The sequence below is a fragment of the Tauraco erythrolophus genome, chromosome 6 (assembly GCF_009769465.1).
Source record: "Tauraco erythrolophus isolate bTauEry1 chromosome 6, bTauEry1.pri, whole genome shotgun sequence".
In the NCBI taxonomy this organism is placed as follows: Eukaryota; Metazoa; Chordata; class Aves; order Musophagiformes; family Musophagidae; genus Tauraco; species Tauraco erythrolophus.
In genome coordinates, this window is record NC_141470.1 from 67,500,761 (window position 1) to 67,518,783 (window position 18,023).

Genomic DNA, 18,023 nt, shown 5'->3' on the forward strand with positions numbered 1-18,023 from the left:
GTGTTTCAGCAAAAGCCCTTCTCCAATGCTGGCTTTTACCTCCCTGTGGAAAAGCCTGAAGCTGTAGGGCAATGATTTCTGTGCTGGGTTTATCACAGCATCAAAAGCAGCTGGCGTTGGCATTTCTGTCTTTTCCAGGCTGATTTTGAATCTGCAGCCGCATGGCTGTGGATTGCCTTACAGCAATCACGAGAAACTAAATTTATAGTTAACTGGAACCCAGCAAAGGTGGGGCTGGCTGGGAAGAACGTGCCTGTGGCAGGGCCCTGGGATGGAGGCTGGGCAGGGGAAGAAGGTGTTTCTGCAGGGGGTATTGAAAGACAACCTGCTCTGAGTTCGGAGAGTGACCAACTGCTCTGTAGCAGTCTGGGAGTAAAACCAGTGAATAGCCAAAGTTCCTAAATCATATTTGAAATGAGATTCAGGTCTTTTAGAACTTGAAGATGAATGAAACTTAGCTAAACACACCCATATTTTGTGAGATACTTTGGCGTCTAGTGCTCTAAAGAGAGTCGGGCCCCATTTCAAATCATTGAGAAGTAGGATTTAGGTACTAATTCACTTAGTGCTTGGAGTGTTTTTGTTGTGGAACTCAGTGGAGTTTGATCATTCCAGGGGGAATGTGACTACAGTGAAATAAGAACGAATTATCCTCATAAACAGGGTTTAATTATCCTTAGCAAAGTGCACTTTATAGCATTTTAGGCTATACCCTACCAACCAGTCATGTTACTCCTGATACTATCACAGGAGTGAAAACCTGCTTTTTCCTGAACCAGATTTTTGTTAAAACTTTCTAAATGATATTTGTATCCTTTTTTGATAATTACAAAGATCTGCTGCAGCTGCACTTCTAGCAGAAGCATTTGCAACTTCGTGTGTTTTTAAACTGTTCTTGCGCCCCTCTCAAGGCACTTTTTTCAGTGTTCATGATTTTTCATGCTGTCTACAGTACTTGGACAGGGCTGCCACAGACCTCATACCAGGGTTTTACTGCCAGGTCAAATTGGAGCTCTCTGAGAGCATTTATTGAAGCAGAAAGCCTGAAGGGCATGTCGGGGTGGGAAGTGCTGAATCACTTACTATGGGTTCACTTTGCACACTGGCTGGTTGGCTTTGGGGAAACTGCTGAGCATCCCCTGCCAGATGCTCTGAGCTCTGTGGATGACCATGGGAACTGAGAATATTCAGCATCACCAAACCAAGCCCTGCTCCTCTGTTTGACTTGGCTGGGTCTGAGGCCACCAGGACACCCACAGTGTCTATTCAACAGCAGCAAAAAGGTGGACCCTGGTCCCTTTTCAGAGCAGTGCTGGCAGGGGTGCAGAGTCCGTGACAAAAAAAAGATACTGTTAATAGCCTGCTGGGATGATGGTGCCAGCAGCGCAGTGTGTCCTGCATTCCCCAGAGTGGATCCCTCTTAATCTTATTACAAACACATCAGTGTTTCCTCCACTTCTCTCCCTCAGATGTAGCACTCAGCAGCTGAGCCAGGGCCTGATCCGTGCCCACCCAGTGTTTGGAATAAACCAGAAGGTGGCTGGAGCAACAGAAGAAGCTCCCAGGCAGGGTCTTGGGAAGCTATATGGGAGAACCACACTTTGGTGTAACATGATAGTGACCTGACACCAGCTCCTGGGGGGAGTATCTCAACCAGGCAGCTCCCGAAAATGTTAAGGCCCCCCGAGACTGGATCCTGAAAGCAGTTTGTCCCTCCACCTCTAGCCTCTGTGCTTACTAGGAGATGATGCATTGCTAAAGGATGCTCATCCTCAGCAGCCAAGGTTTTTTGAGGGCTGGGATCCCAGATGACCCCCACTCTCACATATATTTAGTACATGGAGGACTGAAATGGGGGAGCCCTGGAGCTGGAAGCTGCAATGCCTCCTTACAATAGACAGCTAAAGTGCTGTGGCTGGAGGCTGTAGTAACTCATATTCTCTGCAAACTGACCTGGAGGAGGGGTTTTACATGCATCAAAGCATCATTAACTTGTTTGAGTTCAGGACTTGCTTTCCATCTCAGGCACGATGAATCAGAAGTCACTCCAATGAAGTCAATGGAGTAACCAGGGCATAAAGAGAATTAAGCCTGTATTTTCCACCCTGTCCTTTTGCCCTTCTACCTGTGCAGGAAACAGCACCCAGCTCTCTGCATGGCAGCGTTTCCTCTGACTGCTGCAGGATCTCAAGGGGAAGGATGAATAACTTGCACAGCTGATGCACTGACTCATTCCTGTCCCCGGGAGCTAAGGTGCAGAGCTGTCAGCTGCTCTGAGACAGTGAGGAAACAGCCTTCTTGCTGCTCTGAGTTTCCCCAACATGTTCAGGACCCATCCAGAGAACCGGAGGGAATAATAATAGAATGGAGACCTGTATCCTTCTGATACATCCAGTTTCCTTATAGCATCTATTGTGCAAATGAATCCCCAAATGACTTTCAGAGTATGACCATTCATGTTTGCGAGTGTCACGACTTGCAGAGCTGTATCTTTCCTGCAATCAGGATCAGGAGAGTTCTGCTGGAAGAGAAGTTGCTAACCTGTAAAGTGGGTTTGCAAATCCTGAGCTAAAACAAAGAGCACCATCTCCTGGCAGCTGGGAATAGCTGGCACTGCTGCCAGGAATGCATGCTCACTGCAGTGGTGCTGCAAGCAGCTTGCTCCTCCTTGCATCTAACTTATAAACTTACAACATCTGGAGGTAGCATAGCCCAGGGCTGAAAGCTGGCCCTGGCTATTGAGAAAGGCTAATCCAGGGAAGACTGAGAGCTGGTTTATCAGCGTTATCCGCTAAATATCCGCTACAGCATGGTGATGCCTGCTCTTGGCATAAGGGGTGTCAGATGGTTGGGTTTCTAAGTTCTACTTGAGTTAACACACAAGTGCTCAAGTACTTTTGAGGTTTGTATGGATACGGAAGTGTCTTGGGTTAGAAAATTCATGGAGAAGGGTCTTGTAAAATGGAGAGTGTGGCTCCCAAGTGGTACACTCAAATATCCCTGGGAGTAGCCAGCCTACTTTGAAGCATTGTGTGATTTGGCATGGGGCTGTGAGATGCCTCTGCCACTCATGCAAGCTGGGAATGGTACCAGCAAAGGACGTTTGGAAATCTGTGGAGCTTTCCTGCAGTTTGAGTTGAAATTGAAATCAAGCAGAGAGGAAGAAACAGCTTGGTGTGGATCTAAGAAGATAGGGTGTGCTTTGAATTTAGAGACAGACTTCAGACTGCTGATCTGTGTGGGTACTGTAATGGGATGTGGAAAAGTGATAAAACGCTGAACATCTGTGTAAAAATGTATAAGACTATGGACAAGAACATAGGAAGGCAATATAATACGAATTTTAAAAAAGAAGATAACTGAGCTGGGAAACTAAAAAGAAACAATGAGACATGCATCAGGGCCAAAAGAAGAGGAAAAAGTCTTTCCTTTTTTTTTCTTGTTTTTTAAGGATATGTTAAGAATTAAAAGAAGCCAAGGACAAGCACAGGCTTGTTGCCAGTGGCCAATGTCAAAACTGTAAATTTGGTACAGAAAAGTGAGAACTGTTTAATAGCTACTTTTGTTGTGTATTTGGAAGAAAGCAGGAAGATGCATCTATCTGATGGTCATGGATGAATGATAAAAATGGAGAGGCTGGAATGCAAGCTGCTGATGTGTGGCTGGGAAACAACATCTGTGCTGGTCATCAGAGAGGACCTCAAGCTTTGGTTCATCTCCAGACACAGGTGTTTAAGTGGTGGCAAGGTCTGGGCAATGGGACTCTCCTGCATCGCTGTGAGGGTTGGGAGGCCATGATGTCTCTTTGGATTTAGACAGCCTTACTATGAAATCAGCCTTTCTGGGGAGGGGGTAATTATAAAATAAAAAGCTTGGCAAACTGCTCAACCACCTCCTTGAGCCTTTAAGACAATATGGGATATCTTTTCAAGAGCCAGGCTTTTGTGAGTGCTGAAGGGACGTCACTGCATATCCATAAGCTCTGCAGTGCCTTCAGTGGGTCTTGGATCAGAGCAAAGTTGCTGTGCTGGAAAGCGGTCATCACTCAGTTTTGGCCTCTTTGTTATCTGAAATGTCTGGATGACACCTAAAGGGTACTGAGACCTGGGAGTGACATGTGGCCTGAGAGACTCCGTAGCATCATTTGGGGCTGTTAGACAAGAGTGCTTCCCTTGTTTGAGACTTGGCTCAATAGTCCATAAATTACTGAAGCTCAGAGACTGTCCAAACAGGACAAGGTGGACCCTGTCACCAGGAGGCTGTGCTCTGCATGGAAACAGGAGAGAATTGGGGAAACCCCGCTCCTGGGACCTAGCAGGCCTGCAGTGCTGGGGTGTCTGGTTAACAACTCCTGAGGCTCAATATCCAAAGCAAAAGTCAGAGTCAACTATTTAAAAAACTTGCAAGAATTTGCTGGAAGCAGCTTGCTCGCACTATTCTGCTTTTGTCTGAAAGGTCACTGAAACCTTGATTCCTCCGGTTGCAACCAAAGATCCTTCCTCTTCTCAATGCAGTTCTAGGCTGTATAAATAGCATCATCTAATTAAAGATTAGTTCCCCCTCTCCTCTTCTGAAAAATTAATAATTCTGACTGAATCACTGACACACAATAAATACTGAACCTTACGTTGTGGGGTTGCCAGCTGTTCTGCAGAACTGAAACCTTCTGTGTCTGTCTGTGCCATAGAAGGTCACCAGAGTTGCATGTGAAGATTAAGAAAGGCAGGTTAACATGGAAACTGGTTATTTTATTGAAAACTGGACACAATATTCTGAAGTGATCAGTTTTAAGAAGACTGAGCATACTCTAGTCGGGGGGAAAAAATATCAGTTTTATTTAAATTGGCTCTTGTCTATAATCCTCAGCTATCTTTTTGTTCCCTCTTTCAGCGTGCTGCAGCAGTTCAGCTCACATTGATCCAAACTGGGCTTCAGCTGCCTTTCTTAATTTAAGAGTTACTCTGCATGGAACCAATGATTTCTAAATTATTTCCTCTGTCAATTGCTAAATAGCTCTAAATCCAATGCTGTAGGAGAGGATTTCTGGAGCATTCACTTATTATGAGGAAACAAACCAGTCATTTTCAAATTATTTTTTTTTCTTTACAGTTGATGAAAACACATGTAACTTGCTGAGCATCTCAGCTGTGCTTGAAATGATCGAATCTGACCCATCGCTTCGTAGCTGGTCGCAGGAAGTGAAATTATCCTCCAAGGGCTTGTATTACAAGAAAGCATGACTGCTGCTCTCAGGCACTGAATAGCTTTGCTTTACCTGAGTTGGCAGGCAAGTTTTTGGGCACGTTTGAGAGAAATCCAGATTTTAAAAAAACAACCCTTTGTAACAAGGGTCAATTCAGATCTGATACTGCCATCCGTTACCAGTGCTATTCAAGGCTTCTCCTTCCCACGGATATTGCACTAAATAAACTTAAAGTCAGAGAGGGCATTGCTTAATCACCAGGCTCTGAATACACTATTCTTCAGCAAAAATCTGCTCAGCTATTATAGGTTTCCATGTCTTTAATAGCCAGCCTAACAGCCAATAGATTCACACTTCCCAAATAACAGACAGTTTCACCAATAGCTTTAAATCATTCCCTGTGGAAAGAGAGAGTTGCATTAAATCCTGGTAATTAGGCAATTTCAGCTATCTTCAGTGCTTTTGACTCTGTGGTTGCCTTGAGAGTTGAGATCCTTCTATGTCCTGCTAAAGTGAACTGTCTCCCTGCTCTCACATCCACATGGACATGCTCACACACCCTTTAACTCATTGTCTCCCTCCCGAACTCCAGTAAAAAACACATTTTCTGGTTTCATTTTTATTTGCAAAACCACTGCAGGAAAAAAAATGTTTGTGATCAACAGTGAGTCCATTTTAAATCAGCTCTTGTGTTAACATCTGCTACAACATTTGTTTTGTACTGTTTGAAAATGTGCAGTGATGTTTCTGTCGATGACTATTTCAGGGTTATTTTTTTCTTTCTGCTGCTGAATAACCTAAAGAATAGGATGATATTTTCCCAGACTCTCTTTACCACACTGGCTCTCCTGTGAACTCTCCTGGCTTGCTATAACTCCTGCTATGAAGCACCTGACACAAATGCATTAGAAACCCTTTCACTGCTCTATTGATCAGCGTTAAGTGCTGCAAATGGGTGTGCATCTGGCTCACGTACACTGTGGACAAAGCAGAAATGAAAGCTGCAAACAGCATTCATGAATATTGTTTTGAAGGCGACTTCAATCTCCTTTGACTGTATTTGTGCTCCCTCTTTACCAGCAGTAGTGGGATGTTTGTAGAAATAGAATTTTGCTCACTGATGGTGTTGCGACAGTATGTTTTTCTCATGAGCCTCCAGAGCAGGAGGTATTGTACAGCCAATCTTCAGCTGGTCCAAAGCCACCTGGAATCAATGGGACTTTTCTCGTGAATTCGGTGGGCTTTGGATCAGGGCCAGCAGGCACTGAGGAATGATCTAATGAAAGAGCAGCCCTGAAGCCCCATGATTTAGACAGCCACTCACCCAGCACAAACAGTAAATTACAAACAGCAGATACTGGCAGCAACAGGCATGAATAGTCTATAGTCAGCAATTCACAGCCTGAAATATGTTGGCATAAACAATGCATCAGATAATTCCAGCTAACCAACACATTTGTGAAAATCCAAGCCTGTTTATGGATAACTTTCAAAAAGGCAAGTTCAGCAAGAAAAATATTTGCAAGAAAAAGAACTTATCTTTTTTTTGCTTACTGATAATTTAGAAATGTTTTTTGGGTATCAGCTGTCCTTGTGAGGCACTGGATGACCCCAGGTAGGACCTGATGTGGGTGCTGGGCAGCTGAGCTTAGCCCTTATTCAGCTTTGGTTTCACTGTGGTTTTCTGCTTAGGCTCTGTTCTCAGGTACCTTTGCTGATGAGACTGAGTCATTTGGAGCAGGGAGGATGAGGGCTGCCTGCAGTGAGCTGCTAAAGGATCTTGCAGCCCCGAGTGAGCTGGCAGGAAAATAGAAGGTGAAATTTAGAGTAGGTAAATGTAAGGTTACATATAGAAAGGGGTAGGAGGGGAAGTCTCAAATTCACATACATAAGAAAAATCTCTGCAGTGACCCTCACCACTCTGAAAGAAGATCTTGGCTTATCATAAATATATCTATGAAAAGTTCAGTGCAGTGCTCCCTAGTGGTGAGAAGAGCAAACCGAAGGCTGGGAATGACCAGGAATAATGATGGTAATTTTTCACCTGCTAGCTACAGCACCCCTTGCTCTGTGCTCTTGTATGGCAAAGGTGGCTACTGTGAATCTCATGGGCTCTCAGGGTTTTGGGATGGAGCTGCTGCCAGCATCATGGGTGCAGCAGTAGATAAGTAGTGAGGGCTGGTGGGGGATCAGCAGCACCTGAAGCCAGTGAGGATGGCCACACAGGAGCAGTTAGGCTGAGAAGCAAGATGTGGCACTTCTGGGTTGTTTGCTTTTTTCCTCTGCTACCAAGTTTCCCCTTGTAAAAGGAGGGGCATGCTGTGCCCGAGCCAAAGGTGGCCTGAGGAAAGGAAGTTGCTTGTGAGTCATCTTAGCACTGAGCAATGCAAAAATACGGGTGAGGGAAATGATCGTTCTGCCTTTGTGCAGGGCTTGGGCTGTGCATGGGTTATGCAGTAGGATAAAGCCTGCAGCTACACACTGAACAGTGTTAAGAGGGGAAAAAGATTGCTTTGGGGCTCACTAAATGAGCTGCACGTGCCTAATGCATGGAGAGCTCTGGGAAAAAATAGTTGCAATGGTATTTTGAGATGGTATCGTTCTGTATATGCAATGAGAAAGAAAACAACTAAATGCAAGCAGCTCAGGAGCTTTCACACTGACACTTACCAGCTTCTGGCTTTGCAGCTGCAGCAATGTCCCTTTAATATTACTGTCAAGTCTGCATTGAGCGTGGTAGCCCAGGACACAGCACATGTGGAGCAGGTCAGGAGCTCCACATCCTTTGTGGACTGATGATCAGAGGTTGGAGAAAGCCGACCAGCCTCCGTGATGCAGCATGCAGCAGCGCACAAACAGTTAACAGGCTACCACCCTCCTATAGGCACCAGCTCCTACAGACATTAGCTGTGTTCTTCTACATCCCCCTTCTCTCAGCCTCTACAAAAATTTGTCTTCCCATCTCCTCCCTCCCTCCTGGGGGATCTCGCTGTCCCCGTTGTCGAGCTGTGCTTTATACTAATGCTGCAAACAGAGAGTGGCCATTGTTTGTGATTTAATTAGCGTCATGCTCAGGAAAGCATGACAGAGGGAATTAGAGGCTGTGTATGAAAATGATGCATGAGCGTGGGGAGAGGTTTAACCAGCTTCATACCGGCATGCTGCGTAGATAATGCACGCAGGATACAGCCTCTGGGCATGTGGGAGTCACTAAATGAGGATGTTTAGTCTCTGCCCTGGTGTTTCACAAATTTGAGGTGGTCACTCTTAAAAGAGAATATGAAATCTGGAGCTGCCTACCAACTTTTCATCTCAATTTCTGTCCAGCAGATTTTTTTTTTTCCCTTAATGAAAAGTTTCCTTAGGGTGAAACTCCCCCATTTCTCTGTATTAAAAGAAAAATAATAATATTTTTGCTCAGGATTGTTTTTGTATTGGACATTACATTTTTTTTCAAGGATACTGGATGGTGAGCCCCTGAATCAGATTGTGAGGGACGTTGTGGGATTGCCATCACTGGAGATTTTTATGCACAGGCTGGACAAACATTGGCTGGGAACTCTTAACAGATATCAGGATCGTTATAGCTATTTTAAGACATAACAGCAGCTGGAAGCTTTGTCTGGCAGATGTGCTACTATACTGCCCAAAAGCATAGTAAGAGACAGTCCCAAAGAGCTTGCAAGCAAAGCCAAGCACGGTGCGCAAACCTAATCTAAAATCAGCGGGGAGTGACTATGGCTTTGGAGAAAGACTGATGAGCGCAGGCACTTGTCTCTTCACTGTGCATCATTTTTCTGTCCTTGCTTTAGGTGTCACAGCCTCATCACACCTCTTTGACTATGGCTCCACTGCCAACGGTGGCGACAGCTCCTTCTACACCTCTCTCATCTCGGACGTCCACTACACCACCCCACGGGACTCCACCTATTTCATGGGCGTTTATCAGCAGGAAAACAGCCCCATTCCCTGTTCGGGCAGCACAGAGGGGTTTAACACGCTGGGGCATCCTGTTCAAGATGTGACTGGGTTTGAGTCCCGTGGCTTGTTTAGCTCAGATTCGGGAATAGAGATGACTCCTGCAGAGTCTACCGAAGTCAATAAAACCTTAGCAGATCCTATGAAAGTAGAAGCGTATAAATACATGGACATAAGTAGATCAGAAGAAATAAAATACCAAGAAAAACATGATCCTAACTCAGAAGATGAAAGCCCAGGCCTTATCGATAAGTACCAGGGAATACCTGCCAGGCCCAGCCACACTGCTGAAACTCAGCAGATGGCTTTGGAGACCATGGAGGCAGCCAAAGAGCAAGACCCACTTGAAGACACAAGGTCTGGAGATCAGCGCAGTGCCTCCGTGATTACAGCCCCCGTCAAGATCACGCTCACTGAGACAGAGAGCGCCAGGGAAGCTGCCAGCAAAGAGTCAAGCCCAACTCAGCTGGAGACCGGCCTGAAGCCGAGCCATGAGGTGGTACCAATGGTGACAGTGTCGGAGCCAGAAGATGACAGCCCAGGGTCAGTCACGCCACCATCCTCTGGAACAGGTAATGCTGGTGCATGGCACTGTTTTTTTGGGGATTCAGAGAGTGATTGCAATTGTAGCCCTGCACGTTGGAGAATTACTATGGTTTGTGGGGTGGGTCTAACGGGGTGTGAGTAGAGGTTCATGAGTCTCCACGGCTGGAGGTGTTTCTACTCTGCTCGGGCACCACTTAGCATCCCTGAACTGAAGCGGGGTGCGAACTGTGCTGCCCATCACTAACACACTGCTCAGGATGGGCTGCCCTTTGCGTATGAAAAGAGGGGAAGGCGGGGCTGGGAATCCACAGAAATGACTTGCCAAGAGCCGCTCAGGAGCTGGCTGGGGTCAGATCCAGGCTTGCTGAGCCTGGTCCCCATGGGGATGTCTCCTCAAGGGGAATTTGTGAGTTGGTGGGTGTCATTGGGGGTATCGTCAGTCAGGTGAGAGTTTGGGCTGGATCACGGTGATTTTGAGGTCTCTTTGGTACTCTGACTGGCCATGCTCCCCAGAGGAAACAAGATGTGTGGGACTAGGGTGCAGCACACGGCTGGGTTAATTTTTTTAAAATTTTAATGACTGTTTTAACACTTCTTTGCTCTTGCAGAGAAGAAGCTTAAATTGTTAAAAATAAATGCTGTTTTCAAGTGAAACTGCTGCTTTTAGAAAGCGCTGAGAAGGGAAATGCTGTCATCTCGTTTACAAAGGGGACTGGAGGGACAAAAGACCAGTCTCTTTTAAAGGCTCCTGATTTCTATTGGAGGGGCACCAAAATCCCACATTTATACATTTTCTTATTGTCTGATTATGCAGTAGTACATAATATCTATTCCTTGTTTTCCCTATTATACACTGCTAAAACATGAAAGTAGGATAGTGTTTTAAAAAGGAATAAAGTTCTGTGAGAGGAAACAGAATTTTCAGATTTGAAATTAAATTTCGATGTCCTGGATCAAAACTCTTTGACAATGAACATTTGAAAATTGACAATGAACATCCTCAAGCTGAAATTTCCGTTGCTTTGACGGTGTCTAGAAGCATTTAAAAATCAACCGGAATCTCCTTAAAATGGCAGTCTGGGATTTCCACTCACACTAACACCTACCCTTAGGGAAATACCTAGTTCCTATCCAAAACTAAGCGCATTTGTACACTTTCACACACAAAAAAAAGAGATAGAAAGTGTCCACCACAGCTGTGAGTTTATCCTGCCTGCATCAGCCAGAAACTTTAGACAATAAATAGACTTTAAAGTCCCATATTTCTTCTTTTATTGGACCACGTGACATCACACGCCACTTCTGAGGCATGCCTTTTTTTTACTGATTAACGCTTTTTGCACTACAAGGTAGTTAAGCACTTCAGGCACTAATTGTTATTTATTCAGCCCATGGCAACTGTTCAAGGCTGGCTCCGTAGCACTTGATAACGGTATCCCATCATAACAGCTGAATAGTGTGTGGCTGAGCCTCACGGCTGCTGCCTTACCGGGGAGGCACTAACACGGCCGGCGTGATTGCCAGCATGGAAATGCTCCTCTCCATGGGCAAAGCTGATCACCAGCACTGCTTGGACGGCCCTGGGAGGTCCCACTGCATCGAGGTGCTGGCAGGCCAGAAGCACTGCTTATCTACTGAGTTAAGGAAAGAAGCAGGCATCTTCCTTTAGATGCTGGCTCACGCAGAGTGTTTCCTCTGGAATTTTCCCCTTTCCCGCAGCCGGGGACATGCTGCGTCCAGACTCTGCATTTGTAAGTGAGGAAGAAATGTAAAACTTGCCCTCGCTATTTCTATCCAGTGACCCAGGAAAGTTGTTGCTCCTAGACACCCCTCAAGCATCCTGGTGAAGCCCCCAGTTCCCCCCTGCTTGGATCAGGACTTTTGAAAATGGTTTGCTTTTAATTACTTTTTAATTATCATCTTTATGGGGGGGAAGGAAGACGTGGTCTGTTCCTACCCTGCCCTGGCGCTGAAAGGCGGTGGGTATTTATATGCTTCCCTGTGCCAGTGGTAAATATGACACCCTGCTGTTGGCCACAAAGGACTTTTTTGTTCCCAAGGTAAATGCCATGGCTGAGAGTTACCAACTGCCAGCGCGGGCAGGAGCGGGATGAAGCCGCGGGACGGTGCGTTGCCGTGCTACGAGGGCTGGCAGTCACATGCCTGTTTGGATGCGTGCCGGATTAAGTCATCGCTCAGGGAGAAAACGCGTTCATGCGGTCATGCGGGAGAGTGGTGCAGCTCACGCGGGGGCTTCTTGCAGCCGGAGGAAAATGATGCACAGGCTTGTGCTCAGTGCGGCCGATGCGAGAGAAACTTCCCAGCATCTGGACAAGGAGTGTGTTGTCACAGTCCCAAACACCTTAATCTTGTCTGCGGCCATACCCTGGGTTGGAGAAGGACTTTCTCATGCGAGAGGGATGTGTTACCAGAGAGCTGGTTTGTCAGAGGAGCTGCAGGCATGCCAATGATACGAGCTCGAGACGATGCTGATGATGTGTATTGGCAGACACACAAATCAAAACTGCTTGGAGGGGTGTGGGAAGGTTGTTTTTCTTGCCCCTGTCCCAGCAGGATGCCACAGCATGAGTGCTATCATTAAAACCTCCTCCTTTAACTGATTCATCTTGGGGAAGGTGTATGATCAGGAAGAAATCAGCTACGCTATTGCCATGAGAAATTAAGTCAGGAAATAGCCAGAAATAGTGATTTTGTCCCAGGTCACATCTGATACAATCTCATTCCTACCCTCTGTTGTAGAGGAGCTTCCGGAGGTGGCCAGCACAGCTGACTGGGCTTGGGGGCTGATGCCGGTGGCTGCACCCAAAGCAGGGCTGGTCTGAAGGCAAATACCCACCAGGAGTGGGTGCAGGTCAGCTTGGGGCTCCTCACACCTGCAACCGAGGGGCTGGAAACCTTCCCCCACTCCACTGCCACGGGCCCCTTTACCAGCATCAGCAGGAGGAAACTTGGTGAATCTCTCTTCCTGATGGCTTTCTTGAGCCCTCACCACCTGCAGTGTCACTTAGTGACCACTGTCACATTAATAATGACGTAAAATCAGTGAATGAGCACTCGAGAGCCCAGAAGACAAACTTTTGTATGTGCCTGATGGCTGTTCCAACATGATTGGGGAATTCAGCCTTTTTTCCTCCCCAAAAGGGAGGGTCTTGCATGTGGATGGCAGCTATCTCAGGGTCAGCAAAGTGCAATGTGGAAACAGCTGATCAGGAGGATGCGGTGGCCAGGTGCTGGCAGGGGATCCGGTACGAACTGCTGCCACTATCCCCCTTGGCACAGACAGGCTCAGGTGGCCTGGCTGGCCTTGCTGCCGATGCACGAGGTGCAATCTGGGCTGGATGCTGGCTGATGCTCTGTGAATGATCAAGCGAAGCCTGTTCCCTTCCCTGTGCAGTAACTCCAGACAACTGCTGATGTGCCTCCTGCTGCCTCTGTCACCTCTTATTGTGAACACTTTACATGCAATTTTACTTTCTTTGTTGTTTCATTACAAAGTCCCATGTGGTAAAGGCATATACAGGGAGGCAGAACAAGTGGAAGCCTGGTGCTGAGTTCCCTTCTAGTGTGGGATTTGGGCTCCTTGCTAATCCCAGGTGACCAGCCAGCCTTTTCAGCCGCTCATTTTCACTATCTGAGTATATCTGCTTCCAGTGTGAGCCAGAAAATGCAGAGAAATATTTTTGCTTCAAATTTTGGGTGACAAGTTGTTCAGTCATTATTTTGGTTAGTGTAGTTCTTAATGATATTAAGAATTATAGTAAAAAGAAAGTTTCATTCTCAGGCACAACCGAGATAAAAGCAAATAAAGAATTTGCACACACACACACCCCCCACCCCTGCAAAAAAAAAAAAAAAAGTCTGAGAAAAATTTCTGATCTGGAAGTTTTCACACCTCAAACTTAAAGTTTGACAAAATTACTAGTAACTACATATAGGTTATGATCAGTGGTGCCAGGAACTCACCAGCCTCACGTATGTGTTTGTCCCCAAAACGGGCCCGTATCTGTCAGTGACAGTCAGACACTGACATGCAGCCTGAGCTCGCATTCCTCATGACTGGTGATTTTCCTGATGAAAATCATACTGCTGAGCCACTGGCCAAGCACTGGCCAGCATTGCCTGTGCCTCAGCTTTTTCCTCAGTAAATGATGCTAATGATACTTCTTGTATAACGAGTATGTGCATGGGAAACAGTCTGTAAGGACAAGCTGTTATTACTGTTAGTCATCCCAGACAGGGAGACCTTCTGCCTGCGTAACTGGCCCTGCTGGTGTGAAATCTATTGTGTTTTTTGCCTGAGCAGCCAGAAAAATGTAGTTTTTAACAATTTTTTGCTGTTTTTTTTTCCCCTTTTTTTTTCTGGATGGCAGAACCATCTGGCTCAGAGTCGCAGGGCAAAGGCAGCCTGTCAGAGGATGAACTTATCAGCGCCATCAAGGAAGCAAAAAGCTTTTCGTTTGAGACCCCGGAGGTGCAGCGATCGCCAGCCCTTTCTGCTGAGAAGAGTGACCAGAGGGTCAAACCTGGACGCCCTGCCATCTCCTCACCCCTGGATAACGAAGCCAGCAGTGCCGAGTCAGGGGACTCGGAGATCGAGCTGGTCTCAGAGGACCCACTGGCTGCCGAGGAGGTGCTGCACTCCAACTACATGACCTTCAGCCACATCGGAGGGCCCCCTCCATCACCTGCCTCTCCCTCTATCCAGTACAGCATCCTGCGGGAGGAGCGGGAGGCTGAGCTTGACAGTGAGCTCATCATCGAGTCCTGCGATGCCTCGTCGGCCTCCGAAGAGAGCCCAAAAAGGGAGCAGGACTCCCCTCTGATGAAGCCCATGGTCATGGACATTATCAAGGAAGAGAACGGCTCACGCACTGATGCCTCAGACTATGAAGCAAGTAAAATGACAGAGAGCAGGATGAACAGGGAAAACCTGGCAGAGTCCGCGTCCTACCTGAAATGTTCCTTTGTTGCACCGAAAGTAGGTGCTGAGCCCTCGACCTCTGCTGTCAGCACTGAGGAGCTGAAGGAAAGAATAATCTTGAAGAAACCCATCGAAGAAACTGTTGTTAACCAAAGTAACATGTCTTCCAAGGACTCTGGCAAAAGAAGTTCCTTGGCTTCGCCCCTACTGCCATTTTTAAATAAGCAGAAAGGTAAATGCAGATGTTTATGTTGTTTTTTGCAGTGCTGCTGAGAAGGGGAAGGAGTGAGAAGTGCCTGTTTCTTGCACGGGGAGATGTTAGTAATGCAAAGCAGGGGGAGCTGCTGGCACTGGGTAATCTCAGTTCGAAGCTGGGCACACCTGTGCCAATGCATACACCATCTCTGACCTTCCCATCCTTTTCTTTTTCTCCTTTTTCTTTCCCTTAGGAAAAAAAAATACCAGCAACAATAATTTTTAGTCTTAAGCATATAGACACAGGATCAAGCAGGAACTCCAGTAACGTAACGCTGATTCGTAGATAAGGCATCTGAAGGACAAAGAGTAACAAATTATTGTTTTTCCTTTGAACTAGTACTTGCCTTACCCCAGAGAAGGGATGCAATCAGGGAGGTGGTCCTGCCCCTCCCAGAAATGTGAGGATAATGTTTTTGAGGATACATTTAGGAAAAAAAGAATTATTTGGAGGAGGAGAGGGGTTGGGTTTGACAGGTCTCCGGGTATTTCTAAAGCTGGTGCAGGTTAAACGATTTTCTCTCATGAATTTCTCTCACGGTGGCTGACACCCTCCATCCTGAATAATGACAGTTTTGTGTAAGCTTCCAGGCTGCTGCAGCGAGGTGGGTGGCTTGAGGGTGGTCATCACAGCTCTGTGTGCCTTGGGGGATGTCCTCTGTGCCCCTCTGAAAGCCCTCCCCTTAATCCAGCTCTGGGAGAGGGAAGGGCAGGACACTTCCCTGGTACTCAGTGAGCTCAAGGGCACTTGTCACCCGGTAGGATCCCTTCAAAGCCAGTATAGAGCCAGCCAAGGCTGGGCTTGCTGTGCCAGGACTGAGGTCTGACTGGACCCACCAAACCTCTAGAGCCACCACCAGCTTGTGGCCTGAGCTAAGTGCTGGGGTAGCACACGGTCACTGCACACTGACACTGCCAGGGGTCCCTGCAGCCTGTGACTGGCTTAGTTCACAAGGTGCACAAGAGAAAAAGGCGTTTCACTCTTTGCAAGATGCCAGCTCTAAATAGCCAGGGTCTTTGTGTGCTCTGGCTTTGCAGGCTGATGTGGGAGGGAGGGAAGGTGGGGCTGCCCTGCTGCCCCTCTGCTGCATCCCCCAGCTGGGCTAGGGGACACGGGCTGTCCACGAGTCTTCTGTCCGATGGGGGTTTGCAATTCAGAGAGCTGCTGCTTCTTTGCAAACAGCTGGATAGAGATGGAAGGGGGGCACCATCCCTGCTGCTTAGAGAGCGTCTTTTTCCTCCGTCCCTGTTTGTGCAGACATTTGACCACATGATGGCCTGGAGATGTGGCAGACGTGTTCAAGTGCGACACTTTTACAACCAATTTATCTAGTGCTGTGAACACAAGCGTGCAAGTCTCGTAAGGAAAGAACCCGAACTTGCACGATGCAAGATCTGCAGGGCAATAAAATATGTTGATACTGATATTCTTAGCAGTAGTGAACTCATGACATCAGTAGGCTGAATAAGAAACATGATTATTGCTCCTAAGTATGTTTTCCTGCCAGATTCTCAGAGCTTGCAACGTCACGCTGTGCATCTCTTAGCCCTCTCGTGGGTAGGACGAGCTCCTACCATTTCTCTCCCTCTTCCCAAATACCCTTTTTGTAGGACTGGCCCAGGCCCTGCCCAAATCCTAGAAGCTGCAGAGTTGATTGAATTTAGCTTACACACCCTCACTGCAGTGTCTGGGTCTTTGCAACCACATTGCGTTCTGTGTGCTGTTCTGGGCAGACGACTCACAATTTGGCCTGTGATTTGGGGAAAGTAGTTAGGGAATACCACACAGCCAGCTAGTTGCCTGTCCCTCAATTTTGAGATTTCGGGTCCCATTAAAATTTGCAGTCCCCCTTGGTTGTATTCAGAATTTTTTTGGCCTAACTTTTGTGTCTCGTTTAATTTCTGTCATTGCCTAAACTAACGCTAGCAGAAGCTTGTTCTCATATGGTGGTCGGAGAAAATAGCTGTGTGTGTGAGCAGACTTTCTCCCTGCATTGCAGTGTGTCCGTGTATCCTATCTGTATGCCCGTGGGACAGTAGTGGCAGGAACGTTTCCTCCAGGACAGACACAAGACTGCTAATTACTATTTGGCAGTTCGAAGAGGACTATTTCAGTATGTGTTTTTCTCCCTTGAGAAATTCTGATGCCCGAGGCAAGCAAAACAAAAATGTAAAGCCTCTCAAGAAGATTGTTGCTAAAATTTATGTAACTTTCTAAAGCAGATTTCAAAGTATGAGGAGGTGGCCTCAAGACAAGAAAATATGGATGATAGTGGGGTCCCATTTATGCTACCTTCCAGTCACTGGTATTTGCTGCATGGATCACTGTGTCTGGGTGCTAGTTAAATTTTTATGTTGAAGACAGAGTATGAGGCTTTCCTTTTGTCCTGGGAAAGGAGAGCTCGTCCCTCACTCAGAGAATTCACGTGAAATCCTTCAGCAGTTTTTCAGTTGTCACAGGTGGGAACTGGGGGATGTATTAACTGGCTTGGTGGAACCAGAGCATCCCCCATGGGTCCTCCCAGGCTCCACCAGCCTGAAGCTGCATTGGCTGGCAGGGAAATGATGTGGCAGAGCACATCCAAGGCAAGTGATTGCCTTCATAGCGTCAACTTGAGGTCTTGGCAGAACTTTACATCATGGCATCATATATGTGTCACACGCCAGCTCAGATGCACCTGGCATTTGACGTGGGCCACACTCAGCCAAAGTGATGAGAATAGAGAGAGATGGGGCAATGCCACATTATGGATGTGCAGCAGAACAATGTCACCCAAAGCAAGAACAGTAACTTTATTCATTAAGAGAATTATCTTGATTATAGTTATATATCATTCAGAGAATACTAACAAGATGGGACTGTGTACTTGTTATAAGATGGAAAACAGAACAGCCTTCATTGTTTCCTGTTAACCTGCTTTTTATACTTCACCTAGGAAGTGTTATGCTACCACCCCACATCCTTATTATGACAGAATGGTTTTAGTGATGTTCACAGAGTCCAGGTGAGGACTGATTCCCCTATGGCCATGGCATGTCCCGCCTGAGTTCAGGTCAGTGCTAGCCCAGAATTTCTGGAGTTTCATAGGAAAATGACAG

At 46.7% G+C, this 18,023-nt stretch overlaps 1 protein-coding gene across 1 annotated transcript in view; it reads left to right on the top strand.

The window, feature by feature from the left end:
- RTN1 (reticulon 1) overlaps window positions 1-18,023 on the top strand; it is a 123,566-nt gene that overhangs the window by 59,913 nt on the left and 45,630 nt on the right. The window contains exons 2-3 of the mRNA XM_086613447.1: window positions 9,016-9,753; window positions 14,119-14,901. Coding sequence (XP_086469573.1) covers window positions 9,016-9,753; window positions 14,119-14,901 — 1,521 coding nt within the window. The remainder of the gene's footprint in view (window positions 1-9,015; window positions 9,754-14,118; window positions 14,902-18,023) is intronic.